Source organism: Emys orbicularis, chromosome 4 (genome assembly GCF_028017835.1).
Source record: "Emys orbicularis isolate rEmyOrb1 chromosome 4, rEmyOrb1.hap1, whole genome shotgun sequence".
NCBI lineage: Eukaryota > Metazoa > Chordata > Testudines > Emydidae > Emys > Emys orbicularis.
The window spans coordinates 88,939,659-88,956,259 of NC_088686.1; the positions used below are offsets into that span (position 1 = coordinate 88,939,659).

Sequence of the window (16,601 nt, forward strand, 5' to 3'; positions counted from 1 at the left end):
AGTTTCCCTTTTTGAAATTAACCACTACTCTGGTAGGTTTATTTTGTATTTTCCCCCCTACAAGGATGTTAAATTTAATTACAGTCACTATTCCCAACCAGTTCAGCTTTATTAATCTCTTTTGGAATATTGGAGCAGATCCTTGCTCCATTTAGGACTAAATCAATATTGCTTCTTCTATTGTGAGTCCAGGACTAGCTGTTCCATGAAGCAGTCATTAATGGTGTCTAGAAATGTTATATCTGCATCCCATCCTGATGTGACATTCAACATGGGCATAGTTGAAAATCCTCCCTTATTATTGGGTTTTCTGGGGGGTGGGGGGGGGTTAGCATCTCTAATCTCCCTGAGTATTTCACAGTCACCATCACCATTCTGGTCAGGTGGTTGGTTGTATATTCCTATTGCTATATTCTTATTATTCAAGCATGGAATTTCTATCCATAGAGATTTTATAGTACTGTTTGATTCATTTAAGATTTTTACTATATTTGACACTATACTTTCTTTCACGTATAGTGCTACTCCATCTGCGTGACCTACTCTATCAGTCCTATATATTTTTTACCCCAGTATTTCCATGTCCCATTGATTATCATCATTCCAACAAGTTTCTGTGATGCCTATTACATCAATAGTAATAGTAATAATAGTCTGTTGAATAAACAGTGTTGGATGCAACACTGAGGGCCAAATCCTGGAGAACAGAGTGTAGCCCAAGAATTTTTCTTTAGTAAAGTTCACTCAAAATTCACAGTGCAGAAGGAAGGATTCCTCAGCCCCAACAGACAGTACCTGGTGCACAGCCAGTGCTACTGCTAAATATTGGGAAGTAGTGGAGATTGCTTGTTGCTGCTTAAAACTCCTTTTGGGGATTTGCAGTTATGGATCTGCTCTGTGTGGGCTCTCTATTCTGCTCTCCCCTCCCTCATGGTAGTAGACAGATGGCCATGGAGCTGAGCCATCTCTTGAGTGGGTTATCTGTCTTCTGATCCAGAAACACAGAAGAAATCCATAATTTCTGCTATGTTTGGATTTTACAGGGTAACTTAAGAGTTCAACCCAAGTCAGTATTAAAATGGAATATGTTTCCATCCTGATATTCTCACAAATGATGTCACTTTAACAAAATGGTGGCTACCAGCAAGGAGCTCAGAATTGGAGAGTTTATTTTTAGTTCCAGTATGTGCATGATATTATATGCCTTTTATAATACCATGTTCAGGGCAAATGATGGCTGCTTTTGTGTGTTGTTTTCAGAGTTCATTGTGGAAATCAAAGCAGATGGGCTGTTTTATTTCCCCAATCAAAAATCCTGCAGTTATACAAGTAGGAAACCTTCTACTTTCTGGTCTTTACTAATGGAAAGGCCATTCAGAGAGTTAAGAATGTTCATGTGATATATTGTGTGTGTTTTGCCATTTAGTGGTTACTACACACAAGTATTTGAGATCTTTCACTATTTCCCTATTCTAAGTACCTATCAGATGCTGCTGTCTGGCAAGTGTATGTAAATGTTGACTTCTTAATGGCAACCTCTGTTGTTACCACCACCAAAACAAGGAAACGTGAATCAAGGACAACACTGTATCCTGGTGATCTTATACTAAATGAAACATATTCCTGTCAGGCCACATACACCTGTCTATTGGAGACAGATAAAAAGATATTAGTCCAGTCCATACAGATTAATCTTTACCCAATTCTCTGTACATAAAATGCTGCTCAGCAGTGCAAGGCTGCTCAAAGCCTGAAACACTCACTTCCTGAAGTGGTTCAGAGCCTCACTCTTGCAATTTGTTTTGCAAGCATTGGAAGCAACCCAACCCCTGTAGCAGGTCCCTTGCATGTTTGAGCAGAATAAATTCCAACCTCCTAGGAAAGCCCAATGCACCTACTCACTGTACCAGAACACTGCAGGATTCTGTCATTTTAATCTTAAAGGGGTGTGTGAGCCAGGCCTTGCTGTAGCGATAGGATGGCTTGTGTTAAAATGAGGGAGACCATCTAGGGAACAGGAAGAATCACTGGCTTTCCAGCTCTAAGAGAAATCTCAACTCATGTTTGTCAGAATTTAGCATATTCTGGGTGCAAGAATGCTTCAAATCCAGGGTTTGAAATTTGATTAATATAGCTCTAATGTATAGCATGCGACAGCATTGTCTCTTAGCCACTGTGTAGATTTGAAAACAAAAGAAGAAAAAAAGCTTTCTCTGCAAAAGATTTCTTTTGAAAATCCTCCCACATAATGAATTGCTCTTCTGTCACTTCTTTACTGTTAGATGGGTGGGTTTGAACCAGATACAAAAACAATAAGCCGAAGAGATATCCAAGGAAAACCTCTAGAACTTACTGTATTGTCATTGCTCTTATCTATTGTACCAACTTAATTTATTCATGCTTGTAATATCGGAGCCCATATCTGCTGCAGGTAAACTATGAATAACCATAGCTCACTTCATAAATATCAAGAGACAACCTCTCACACATTCACTGAGGCTAACTTATCCCTCAGTACTCCTGATGCTATCACAAGATTGTCACTTAACCTCCATAAAATCTCAGAAGCAAGCTTCATTTGTCTACTTTCTTTTTCAGTATCTGAAGTGCCTTAGCATTACCATACATTTAGCACCAGCTACCTGACTCCTGAATAATCAATCACCTTACTGTAGGAATTTCTTAGTAGAATATAGAATAGCTAAGGAAAACCTGCTTGAGGGTTGGGTGGAACTCATGATTTAAATCCCATTTGAACCAATGGCACTTTTCACAACAAGAGCTGAAACAGAAGTGTTTTGTTAGGCAAGTTTTGTATCTTACATGTATCTATCTCAAAATTCCTTAAAGAGACACTTCCATGACAAAATTCACAGAGTAGATTCTGTACTCTGGCCAAGCTTTGCTTGTTTCAAGACTGGTATGGAAGCAAACATGGCTATAAGCCAGGATGACACCTTCATGCTTGCTACCTGAGCAAGTCCCCCAGGGTAAAGTAAAGCAACCTCAAGCTATTGTATTTTGTACTGACTGCCAATGGCCAGGGTTTGTTCCAGCAACTGGAGATTGCCAGGACTTAGGGTTGCCCCATCCACATCCTTGGGACAGCCCATATAGTGGCTTGAGCAACTGGAGAATTCCCCTATGTGGGAGGACTGGATGGAGGGAGGGTTTTATATCAGGGGGTAGCCGTGTTAGACTGTATCTACAAAAACAACAAGGAGTCTGGTGGCACCTTAAAGACTAACAGATTTATTTGGGCATAAGCTTTCGTGGGTAAAAAGAAGTGAGGTTTTTTTTGGAGGGTTTTATAGCTGCTCTGTACCACCAGACTGATAATAAGGAGCCAAGGCTCACCTGTAAATAAGACCCCATGTGTTTACTTCTGGTGCAATAAGACCTTAAATTGAAAGACTGAAAGAATTTTAAAAATCTGCTATACTTTTCAAACAGTTATTCTGTTTGTTTCCTTTATGGATGTCATGCATACTTTCTGTTCACAGTTACTTTTTCTGGTTAGTTCTCATGCACTAAAAAAAACCCTGCCCTTAGATTGATTTTTAAGTAAGCACTTTTAGTCATCTCTGGATTTGTATAAGGAATTTTTAAAGCAAAACCTACATTCTGAACCTAACATACTTGACACTGTTCTTTTAATAGGCTGTTATGCCTTTATGGATAAAAGTGATAAAAAGTTTTTCTGAGTAAAAATGGATCTTTTTTGTTATTCCCTTTTAAACCACAAGCACCTTCCATTAATTTTGATTTAAAAGAATAGCAAATAAAGTGCTAAAGTGACAAATTTCTTGTGAAAAATAATTTGGTCAGAACAGTGTTCAGCTTTAACTTGTACATACATTTGTTACATCAGATTATATTTTAGTGTCTTAATGGACTATAGAAGTTGAAATTAGCACTCTAGTAGGGTTTTTTTTTCTGCAACAGTTTATCATGATATCAGAGTACCGTATTGCGCTACTCACATGCACACATTGCAAGATGCTATAGAAAAAAATGAAAATTGAAGTTTGGTGGCAAGGGATCAGTTTAATATTTCAATGAAAACAAGCTAATGAACTTGTGTTGGTGTGTATATTCATAGAATCGTAGGACTGGAAGGGACCTTGAGAGGTCATCTAGTCCAGTCTCCTGCACTCATGGCAGGACTAAGTATTATCTAGACCATCCCTGACAAGTGTTTGTCTAATGTGCTCTTAAAAATATCCAATGATGGATATTCTACAACCTCCCAAGGTGATTTATTCCCATGCTTAACTACCCTGACGGGAAGATTTTCCAAATGTCCAACCTAAACTGCCCTTGCTGCAGTTTAAGCCCATTGCTTCTTGTCCTATCTTCAGAGGTTAAGGAGAATAATTTTTCTCCCTCCTCCTTGTAACAACCTTTTATGTACTTGAAAACTGTTATCGTGTTCCCTCTGTCTTCTCTTCTCCAGACTAAACAAACCCATTTTTTTCAGTCTTCCCTCATAGGTACATATTTTCTAGACGTTTAATCATTTTTGTTGCTCTTCCCTGGATTTTCTCCAATTTGTCCACATCTTTCCTCAAATGTGGCACCCAGAACTGAACATAACACTCCAGCTGAGGCCCAATCAGCATGGAGTAGAGCAGAAGAATTACTTCTCGTGTCTTGCTTACAACACTCCTGCTAATACAGCCCAGAATGATGTTTGCTTTTTTTTGCAACAGTGTTACACTGTTGACTCTCATTTAGCTTGTGATCTACTATGACCCCCAGATCCCTTTCTGTAGTACTCCTTCGTAAGCAGTCATTTCCCATTTTGTAGGAGTGCAATTGATTGTTCCTTCCTAAGTGGAGTACTTTGCATTTGTCCTTGTTGAATTTCATCCTGTTTACTTCTAATCATTTCTCTAGTTTGTCTAGATCGTTTTGAATTTTAATCCTATCCTCTAAAGCACTTGAAATCCCTCCCAGCTTGGTATCATCCACAAACTTTATAACTGTATTCTCTATGCCATTTTCTAAATAGTTGATGAAGATATTGAACAGAACCAGACCCAGAACTGATCCCAGTGGGACTTCACTTGGTACACCCTTCCATCTTGACTGTGAGCCACTGAAAACTACTCTCTGGGAATGCTTTTTAACCAGTTATGCACCCATCTTATAGTAGCTTCATCTAGGTTGTATTTCCCTAGTTTGTGTATGAGAAGGTCATGGGAGACAGTATCAAAAGCCTTACTAAAGTCAAGATATACCACATCTATTGCTTCCCCCCATCCACAAGGCTTGTTACCTGGTCAAATAAAGCTATTAGGTTAATTTGACATGATTTGTTCTTGACAAATCCATGCTGACTGTTACTTACCACCTTATTATCTTTTAGATGTTCACATCCTTCCACAATACAATGGCCATGGGAACTTTTGTAATACCTGAGGCAAATTACATCTGCATTAAAGGAAGAGGGAAGCTGGCGGAAATTGCATTTTTTGATAAATGAATCCTTCCCTAATCTATATATGTTCTTAATATGCCCTCCTCACTATAGTATCCTCAGAAACATTCATGCAACCCTGTGACAAACATCTGTCACACATGGTTCATTCTCTCTCTCATCCTCTCCCCTTAGGGACAATTATGTGTACAGTGGACTGTTTTGTTTTGGTTGGAGTTTATTTGTTTTAAAAGTAATGTTCCTATGTGTTTAAGTTAGAGAAGGCAAGGTCAAAGAAGCGTGGCTTGCATTTGGAGTAGAAGGTGGTGACATTTCTGACGGTCATTAGTTCTCTGCAGTACTCTTGCCACCCCTTAACATAGGTTGTGTCCTTGTGGACAATCTAATACAAAGATTGCAAGCAAGCAAGCCACTGAAGGATCTATTCCCATGCTATCTCAATTTGGCATTATGTGCATTTGTTGAGGGGAGCAGTGATTGTGCCACCCTTACTCATATTGAGTAGTAACTTACTCCACAAGTTCTCCCATTGAAATCTGTGAGAGATACTGCTTAATCAGGCCTCATGTGTTTTCTGTAAATGAATTAGACATATCCAGAGGAGAAAGATGGGAGTTAAATTAATCTCACTTCCTTCAGTGGACCCTCAATGAATTTGTCCCAAGAAGTGAAGATAACTGCTAGTGTTGTTCTAATCAGAAAGGGGCTAAGCAGGCTTGCTGCTTTGTATATAGTACCTGCCTCTTCAATCATAGCTGCCTAGCTTTATTAACAAACAATTTTTTCCTTCAGTACCACCACATAGAGCTGCTATGGCTGGGAAAGAGCAGCTTTTGCACAGCAATGCCTCATGCATAATTAACAGAGTTCTCAACTCTAACTGATCCCCTTCCCAGAACCTTTATGGCTGATAACAGAGAAAATAGCAGTTGGTTTCACCAAGTGGGTGGTGATATGTTGGCATTTATCAGATATTCTCAATTTAAGTCAAGCTAGGATTTCTGTGATAATGATGGAGATGATATATGAGACTGTGATATCATTTTTATCACTTAATTTCAAATTCACATACTTGAAGTTCTATATTGGAATATTTAGGTCTGTAAATTGGGCTAACTTTTTGACAGCATTGTCACTCAACAAATTATTTGAGCCTAGTATCACTTGGACATCATAAAATGACTTTAAATTGCTGCAATATCCAAGGCAGAGCCAATTCACTATAATGGAGAATTCAGTCCACTTTCCTGTGGCTATCCCAGCAAAGCCACTCTTGTAAGATCATTTAGTGGTAAATATGGATTATTTTCTTCCATATTTTAAAATTGATTCTCCATGTTCTTTTACTATGTATTCAATTACTCATTTATACCTGAGTAATTCAATTTGCTCTCATTTATAATGGAATAGCTCTATTGAGATAAGTGAGATTGGAATCAGGCCCTTAATCTGTTTACAAAACGCTCACAATTTAATGTCCAGTGGTGCAAAAAGGAGAATATCAAATTAAGCTTAAACTTTTTTTTTCTGAAGTTATTGGCAATGTGGATGGTTTATTCAGATGCTCAGAAACACAGTCCACAAAGAGAGAAAACTGCCACAGGGATGTTCTGAGAAAATTAGTTCTATTAAAAGTTCAGCTATCGAATGGATGCAACTTCTAAGCTTTTTATATTTGATTAATGACTAAAATATTTAAATAATAAATGCAATAAAATAATAGGGAACCATCATTTGCATTAAGAAAGAAAAATGAACTGAGCAGTGATTAGAGATTTGCGTAGAAAATATGTTGCTTGGCTTTTGCTTGATTGGTTCTTTTATCATGAATGGCCTGCTTGCTAGTTTGGGCAACTCTCGGTAGGGTATCGTCTTTGTGTGCACTCAGCAGAGAACAACAGTTGCAATATGTAAATAGGGTACTTCTTCCCTTTTGGATATATATAATAGATTAAGTTGGCTTTGTTCAGTGCAAACAGGTCTGTAGTACTGAGAATATGAATAATGTCAGTTTCCATAATTGCTAACATCTGGCTTTCCATAAATCTGTTAAATTGCACGGAAGCAGAATTAGATTTCTGTGTCATAAGTAAAGCAATTACATGGAACTCTGTAGGCAATATGGCTCTATATTCATCTGTGAAATCCTTTTAGTTTTGAACAGTAAAAGCTACTCTTCTAATCTGCACTCTAATCCTGCTGCATATTATATATATATATATATATATATATATATATATATATATATATATATATATATATATATATATATATATAATATGCTATTCAGGGAGGTCTTAACATTGTGGGGAAGAAAATATTGACAATGCTTGCATCTATTAAATGTGAAATCACCAAAGGCAAAGAGTATGTCACATTTGTTTTCAAGACAAAATACAAGGTCAAGCACTGAAGAGACAAGTAGAAGAGAGGTTTTTTCAAGAATGCTCTTAGACTCATTGTAGCTAATTGGTTATTGTCTTCCATTGAAATCACTGATTCAGTATCAGCTTATTCATGGCCCAATTTATGTCACAATTTGTTTTTGTTTTTTTCTTGTCCTTTTGTCTTTTTCTTTTCCTGGTACTCTGTCACCTGAGAAGTAATGGGACACAAGATTTGTTTTTCATTCATAAAGCCCCTTTTCCATCACCTGTAGTGGCTCTTCCAGGTGGTGTCCTTTATTATATGAAGATTGGGGAGAACACTAAGGAGGGTAAGGGTGGGTACATGGAGATACTCCCCCCAAAAAGTCAAATTATAACTAGTTGCTTTGTCAGAGATAACGCAGCAAAATAAATCAGTGCCAGGGAAGTCTAAAGGCTGAATTGTGCCATTAGAAACACTTCTGAGCAAGAAGAACAGGAGTACTTGTGGCACCTTAGAGACTAACAAATTTATTGAGCTTAAGCTTTCATGGGCTAAAATCGGATGCATGCAGTGGAAAATACAGTAGAAAGATATATATATACACACACAGAGAACATGAAAAAATGGGTGTTGCCATACCAGGCTCTGTCTACACTACACAGCTTTTAGCGACATGGTTGTGTCGCTAAAGCCCTGCCGCTAGAAATCGTGCAGTGTAGCTGCTGTTTGTCGGCTCTCCTGCCACCAAAAAACTTCCACCCCCAAAGAGCGGCGTTTGCATTGTTGGCAGGAGAGCGCTCCAGCCAACAGAGCACTGTTCACACTGGCACTTGTCACCGGAAAAACTTTTGCCTTCAGGGGTGGGGTGGGGGTTAACACCTCTGAACGACAAAAGTTTTATTGTTCAATTGCCAGTGTAGACATAGCCTTAGAGACACCCCTCTGAGGCATGACTCACTCTCTGCTTCACCTTTTTTATCTTCATAACACCCCTATGAGGTAGGAAAGGACTACTTAGAGATGGGGACCAGAAGGTCTAACTGACTTGCCCAAGGTCACAAAGGAAGTCTGTGGCAGAGCAGGGAATTGAACCCAGTCTGCCAAATCCTAGGCTAGTTTCCTAACCACTAGATCACTGTTCCTCTCTGGGGAAGGTTTTACTCAAAAGAAAACCAGGTTGATATAGGAAGTACTGTTGGCGATGGAGTAGATAACAGTCTAATTTCTGAGTTAGAACTAGCTCTGTACCCTTTGTGTTTGAGAGGATACCATGCTTATAGAAATGCTTCTCTGGGATAAAATGTAAACCAGGGTCCTGACTGCTTGTGGAGATCATTAAAGATCAGATGGTACTTGCCACAGAAGTATCTTCATTAGCCCTATTATCCTGGCCAAATTCTAGATTAGGTTAGGTTACTTACATAAATCCCCTCAGCAGTTTCAAATGCATATTATATCATTCACTTCTTTCCCTAAACTCTTGTGTAGTGGTGCTGCATGAAATTAAACAGTTGCCATATTTCAGCCCAGAAGTAGCTGCTTCAACTGGTAAGTGTAGTGATTCTACGGTGTGTTATGTAAAGTTTTATACAAACGAGCTTTAGAATTCTTCAGGATGAAAAAAGCACTGTGTAAGATTTGATCATCTATTCCCATTCATATTTTCACATTTACTTGTGTGTGTGTGTGTATATATATATATATATATACACACACACACACAAAATGTATTTCATATGTATATGTATATAAAATGCTTCATCTCATCCAAATCCAAAACTTTGTGCTGCAATGTGGTTAAGCTTTTGGCAGTTATATACAGTATGAAAACAGGGGTAATCTATTCAATTGCATTTTAGCTGGAAATTCTGTCCATATCTTCTTAAATACTGCTCGAAAGATCTGCTGGAGAAACATGCCTATTTTCCAGATTGCACTTAACTCAAAGATCTCATAGCCTTGTCTCCAAGAGATCTCCTGGCCACATTCCAACTTGGAATAATTACATTCTGTCTATCAGCATGTCCCCAGCAATTTCAATTGGATACAATATTTCACTTCTCCTCCAGCATTAAGTTTGGTAGTTTAAAGTCATCTATGAAAAGTAGATGCTTTCTCCAGATTTTGTTTATGCTAAATTCCCTGGTGCCTTCCTCAAACTTGCTTTTACTGCGTGGCTTTGTATAGCTTGGGAGCTCTAGGATTTCTTTTCTATATAAAGTACCTTTGATTTCTTTCCTTTTATTCCCTTCCTCCTCCTCCTCCTCCTCAGTGGGTAAAGACTGTGATTGATTGCCTTTAGTAGGGGGAAGCTTAGATCATGCTTGGAGTTTATGAAGAATTGTGTCTTTCTAATTCAGTCTAAAACTCAGAACAGAATGTGGCCTAATTGCAGAGTCACTCTAATTGTCCACTTGCTCCTGATCACTGGGAGATCACTTTACACCTTGCCTGGCCGATGAAGTTTGTCATTGCTATTTAGCCCCAGTAGGAATGTCAGCTTTTACAATTAAGCATACGGTACAGGTGAAATTCTGTGTTTCATACTCTCGCACCACCAAGACAGACAAGCAGTATCTATTCAATAACAAATTCCATGGTACAATTTCTCACTTGAAACCAAGATTAGCACTATAAACTGGCTGTGTTTTGCAGATATTGATGAATGTGCCTTAAGGACCCACACCTGTTGGAACGATTCAGCCTGTGTGAACTTGGAGGGAGGTTTTGACTGTCTGTGTCCCTCAGGACCGTCTTGCACTGGTGACTGTCCACACGAAGGTGGCTTGAAGCGGAATGGTCAGGTGTGGACACTGAAGGAAGATAGGTGCTCTGTCTGTTCCTGTAAGGTGAGTTCCACAAGGCCTGCGTTTGTGTTTTCTTAGATTTTCTAGTGTTTTCTCTCTATGAAGAAGCTGAGCTTTAATTCTTATACACTTTTGCGGAAGCTAGTCATAACCGAAGTAAATCCACTTCAGAACTAAGGTTTATACTGATTCAGTAGCAATCCTGTTTTGACTTAACCAGACCTCTAGGAAACTTAGGTTAAAAGGTATTGGGCCTGATTCTCTTCACTTACATTGGTCTAAGAGAGGAGTAACTCCACTGAAGTCAGTGGAGTTACACAAATGTAAATCTGGTTTCAGAGAGACATTCAGAACCGGATTTATATCTTAGTTATACCTGTATAAATCTATGTCCCAAACCCACTCCATTGAAGTCAATGGACATGATCCTATTGGCTACAGTAGGAATAGGACTGAGCCCTTGTATAGGTATAGGTGAGATGAGAATATGGCCCACTGGAAATATGTTGGAAGGGGGGGGGGGGTAGAAATGGAATATTGCTCCAGCTGGTGAGGGTCTGTGTGCCAATTAAGGTCTGTTTGTTGGAAGTTATAAAGAGGCTTTTAACTCCCATAAAACTAGAATAGCACAGTGGCGGATCAGGCCATCAGAATCAATACAACACTCAGAATTCACTGCTATTTGTTTTAGGTTAGAATGGAAACATGGTCAGATTAACACCGTACTGTGTTATTACTTCTAGCATTGCCAGACACCATACAAATCCCTCCCTTCAGAAGTGGAAGTCTGCAACTCTGTTGAATATATAGTGAGCTTGTATTGTAATCGTAGAGAATGTCTGGTTCTATGAAAGGATTTCCTGTCAATGGAATGAACAGCTTAATATATGTGAAGACATCTGGTCTGCCTTTGTAGAGTTTTAACGATTCGTATTCTCATCTTAGTTAGTCTTGTAATTTATGCCTTATTTGTCATGTTCTCATTGTGACTATTTCTTATGCCAAGTTCCTCTTATTAGTATTTGAAAATATGTGATGTGACCAGCTAGTAGATAGCGGCATATTATGTAGCCATTGTTCCTCCTTGTTTTATTTTTTTTCTTTATATCTTCCTCTCTCACTCTCATTTCTTTCTTCTTTAATATTTGCACTTTATTTTATTTCAGGATTTGCTTTATTTTCAGGAGCCAAATCCTGGACCCTTGCTCAAAGCCAGCTTAAGGGGGTGTCCTTGGTCCTTAACTGCTAGTGCACAGAGCACCACTTGAAAGGCTCTTTCAGCCCATAGGTTGCAATAGCAGCCACTTTGCTCCCAGTACACCCAGGATTGGTCAGTGAATCTGCAAAATCTCAGACCCACTAGCCACGACTTCACCCGTTGACTGCTGCCACAACACTTAGGCAGTGTGGAATCCCTCTGCATGTCCTGCACTTGGGGATCATCCACTCTTACAATCTGGGGGAGTGGGATGAGGGACAGGATAGGGCCAACTATATTATTTCTTTTACTTGTGTCTATCTGAGCTTTGAAAAATGCTACTCGTTTTGCCCAGAGCAAGTAAATTATTGTTTTGTATATATGACTAAAATACCAAAAATCATTAAATAATTTTTTAAAAGGTCAGGTGAGTAAATTTTGTCCCTGGTCTGGTACATTTCTATGATACTTTTGCAAGCCTGGTTTGTATGAAAACTAACATAAAATTCTTCATTCAAGAAAAGACATGCTGTTCTTGGTAAAGGCTATGAGAATTATGTCATTGACTTCAATGAACCAGCTTCTAATACCTTATTCCACAAGTAGCCCCATTGACTTGACTTCAGTGGGGCTATTCAAGGAGTAAGGTATGAGCCAACATTAATAGTTATATCAGACTCAGAAGCCATTCCTGCTCACCCTGGGCCTGAGGGGATACAGTCTTTTTTTTTTTTTTAAGTGAAAGACAAGGGATTACGGTAGCACTTAATCAAACATAATATGGTAGATAATCCCTTGCAACCATATTTATTCCCATGCATGAGGACAAAATGAATAAAAACATTAAAATTCATAAAGCTTGATAGTTGAATGCAATAATTAACAAAGTAACCTGAAGTAGATTGCTTTGCCTTCTCCAAGTGCATCCCTAAAGTCTTATGAGAATTACTATATAGGACTGGCAGAGACTTGTGTTTTTTAATCCTGGTTTGTTGTTGTTCTAGCATTTTGTGAATAAAGCAGCCTGGCTGGAATTATATATTTCAATTGTTTCTTCATATGCATATACTTCTACTTTCCCTTTAAAGAGAAAGAATATACAGTTTTTGCAAGTGAGGAGGACAAGCATAGTCCCAGAAGGGGTGGGATGGAACTCTGAGTGAAAGTGCATCCACTTTAGAGAGTGCAGTGTAGTAGATTACAGGAGGATCTGGATTCTATCCCTGACTCAGATTTAAAGGTCAGAAGGAACCATAGTGATCATCTAATCTGACCACCTGCGCATTGTGGGCCACAGAACCTCACCCACCCACTCCTGTAATAGACCCCTAACCTCTGGCTAAGTTACTGAAGTCCTCAAATCATGATTTAAAGACTTCAAGTTATAGGTAATTCACCATTTACACTAGTTGAAACCTGCAAATGACCCATGCCCCATGGTGCAGAGGAAGGTGAAAAAAACCCCAGGGTGTCTGCCAATCTGACCGGGTGAAAATTCCTTCGCGATACCAAATATGGTGATCAGTTATATCCTCAGCATTTGGGCAAGACCCACCAGCCAGAAACCTGGGAAAGAATTCACTGTAGTAACTCAGAGACCTCCGTACCTAGTGTCCCATCCCCAGTCATTGGAGATATTTGCTGCTAGCAGTCGCAGATCAGCTACATGCCATTATGCCCGTTTTTTAATTACCCCACCCCCGGCCCCGCCTCAACTCCACCCCTTCCCCAAATCCCCAGCCCTGCCTCCTCCCCCCAGGCTCTCACGCCTAGGAGGGAGTGAGGGAGGGGGAGAAGCGGCGCCCGCGCCGCGGCCACTCGGAGTCTCACCCTCCCTCCGAGGTTTGAGAGCCTGGGAGGGAGGAGGAGACTCCGAGTGGCCGCGGCACGGGCGCCGCTTCTCCCCCTCCCTCCCAGGCTCTCAAGTCTGGGTGGGAGGGAGGGAGGGGGAGCAGCGGCCACTCGGGATCTCCCCCTCCCTCCCTCCCAAGTTTGAGAGCCTGGGAGGGAGGGGGAGACTCCGAGTGGCCGCGGCGCAGGCGCCGCTTCTCCCCCTCCCTCCCAGGCTCCCAAGCCTGGGCCGGAGGGGGAGCAGCGGCACGCGAAACGGCCGCTCGGGATCTCCCCCTCCCTCCCAGGTTTGAGAGCCTGGGAGGGGGGGGGAGACTCCGAGTGGCCGCGGCGCGGGCGCCGCTTCTCCCCTTCCCTCCCAGGCTCCCAAGCCTGGGAGGGAGGGGGAGCAGCGGCGCGCGAAACGGCTGTTTCGCCGCCGCAGCCACTCGGGATCTCCTCCTCCCTCCCAGGTTTGAGAGCCTGGGCCAGAGGGGGAGCAGCGGCGCGCGAGCGGCAGCGGAGGTGAGCTAGGGCGTCGGGGGCACATTTTTAGGGGCGGCATTCTGGCGCCGGCCGTGCCGCCCCTAAAAATGTGCCGACCCAAGCACCAGCTTGTTTTGCTGGTGCCTAGAGCCGGCCCTGTCTTTGATTCTCCTCTTATAAGGTAGATTTTTCCATTCCTCAGATCATCCTAGCAGGCCTTCTCTGCACCTGTTCCAGTTTCAATTATGAATTAATCTTTCTTAAACATGGGAGACCAAAATTGCACACAGTATTCTAGATGAGGTCTCACCAGTGCCTTGTATAATGGTACTAACACTGCCCTGTATCGTAGGATTGCATTAGCCTTTTTCACAGCCGCATTACATTGGCAATTCATAGTCATCCTGTGATCAACCAATACACCCAGGTCTTTCTTCTCCTCTGTCACTTCCAACTGATATGTCCTCAGCTTCTAGCTTCTAGTTGTTAATCCCTAAATGCATGACCTTGCACTTTGCACTATTAAATTTCACCTCATTTCTATTACTCCAGTTTTCAAGGTTGTCCAAATCTTCTTGTATATGATATTCTGGTCTTCCTCCATATTGGCAATACCTCCCAACGCTGTGTCATCTGCAAATGTTATTAGCATATTCTAACTTTTTGTGCCAAGGTAAAAATGTTAAATAAGAATGGTCCCAAGACCGATCCCTGAGGAAATCCACTAGTAACCTTCCTCCAACCTGACAGTTCACCTTTCAGTAAGAGTAGACTCTTCCATTGACTCTGTGTGAGAACCTCAGTCACTTATAAATCATACCATGCCACTGTTTTTACATCTTTAATACTACTACTACTTTACCCCAATTAATTAAAGTTTGTGAAGCACCTAGAGGCTGTTGGGTGGCAAGAACTTTTTAGCATCACATGTATTGATTGAAGCCTTTGTATGCATATATTATTATTATCCCACCAAAAGAAAATAAATGATTTTCTATATCTTCATTTTTACCATTTGTACTTTTATTTGCCAAAGTTATTTTAGAAATAGCAAATTAGAATTCCAAAGAAGTAAGTGGGATGCTGCATCTGAAGAGGCTTTTTGACTTGGAGAGGGTGCCATGATTCTTGCCTTGCACAGACATACCTGTGCTAGCTCTGCTTGAACTAGCATGGTGAAAATAGTAGCATAGCTATAGTAGCTTGGGCAGCAGCGAGAGGTGGCACTCTAAGTACAATCTGCCTTCATCCCATGAGTACATACTTGGAGTGGCTGCCCATGCTACCACATCTACACTACCGTTTTTAGCACAGTAGCTCAATGAAAGCTAGCATGAGTACATGTACTCGAGCTGGGAATCGCTCTCCCAGCTCCAAGCGTAGTTGTAGCCTTTGTGTCATAGCATCGTGGGAATCAAAATGCTTTCTGTAAAGCATGAGGCCTAACAAGGTTGCAAACAAAACATGTGATGCTAAAAAGAATGAAGAGGGAAGTAGTGTGGTGTTATTATCAAAGGCTCTCCAGCAGAATCATGAAACATTATCAGTGTTCTGAAATAAATAGAGTGACGGCAATGTAAAAGGTTAGTTATTTCCTAAGGAATGCAGGAGTCGTGAGTAGCACAGAACCACCAGCGCTGTTACTAATTAAGAGGGGTAATTTTAAAAATAATCTGAAGGCAAAAGGATGTAATTCTGAACAGGATGGACAGGTTATTGCTAACAGTTTTTAATCAGAACTCCCACATTCAGATGGTGAAATTATTTGTCACTGTGATTACCTCCAAGTCACATAGAGGGCCTGCACATCCCTGAATGTATGGAGCCAGTCATCATGTTGGAATGCTTAGGCAAGATTGTAACTTTACAATCTCCCTGAGTGCGGGGCAGCACATAGGTCAGATAATCATAATTCCTCCTCCTCTGAGACTCGCAGTTCCTTGTCTGTTACTCACTTGCTCTAGGGAGAGAGGAAATGACTTCTCTCCCTTTCCTGAAATAGTTTATTCCTTTTGCCACCCTGCATCTAGCTTGCTGCTCTGGCCAGCAAATCTGATTGGGGAATGGAGTCAGAACTCCTCCTGCTTTCCCTAACATTTGCTCTCTGGAATATCAAATGAATAGACCCTGCTCTCTCCCATACAGGTGGAGTGACAAGCTCAGCAGCAAGCAAGGGAGAGCATTAGTGCTTCATACTACCCTGCATTGCTGAGTAAGGGATGTGACAATCTAGCCCTTTGCACTGTTGGTGGAAAAAACAATTGAGTCCAGCATTTTATAGGTGTTGTGCTCTCTACTTTTCCATGCTTCAGTGATCTGTTTTGTTTTGGGTTTTTTTTGTTACACATAATAAGCAATTTTAATTATTCCTGCAATCAAATGTAATATGCTAATCATTTCAGGAATATTATTGAACACCTGCAGTGTCATTAGCTAAGATGAGCATTATGATTCCTTGCCGCTGGTG

General features: G+C 40.7%; 1 protein-coding gene across 3 annotated transcripts in view; it reads left to right on the forward strand.

The window, feature by feature from the left end:
* The window catches only part of NELL1 (neural EGFL like 1), a 445,942-nt gene that overhangs the window by 416,691 nt on the left and 12,650 nt on the right, over positions 1-16,601 (forward strand). For all 3 annotated transcript variants that reach the window (XM_065402716.1, XM_065402717.1, XM_065402718.1), the window contains one exon: positions 10,469-10,662. In XM_065402716.1, the coding sequence (XP_065258788.1) occupies positions 10,469-10,662 (194 nt within the window). The remainder of the gene's footprint in view (positions 1-10,468; positions 10,663-16,601) is intronic.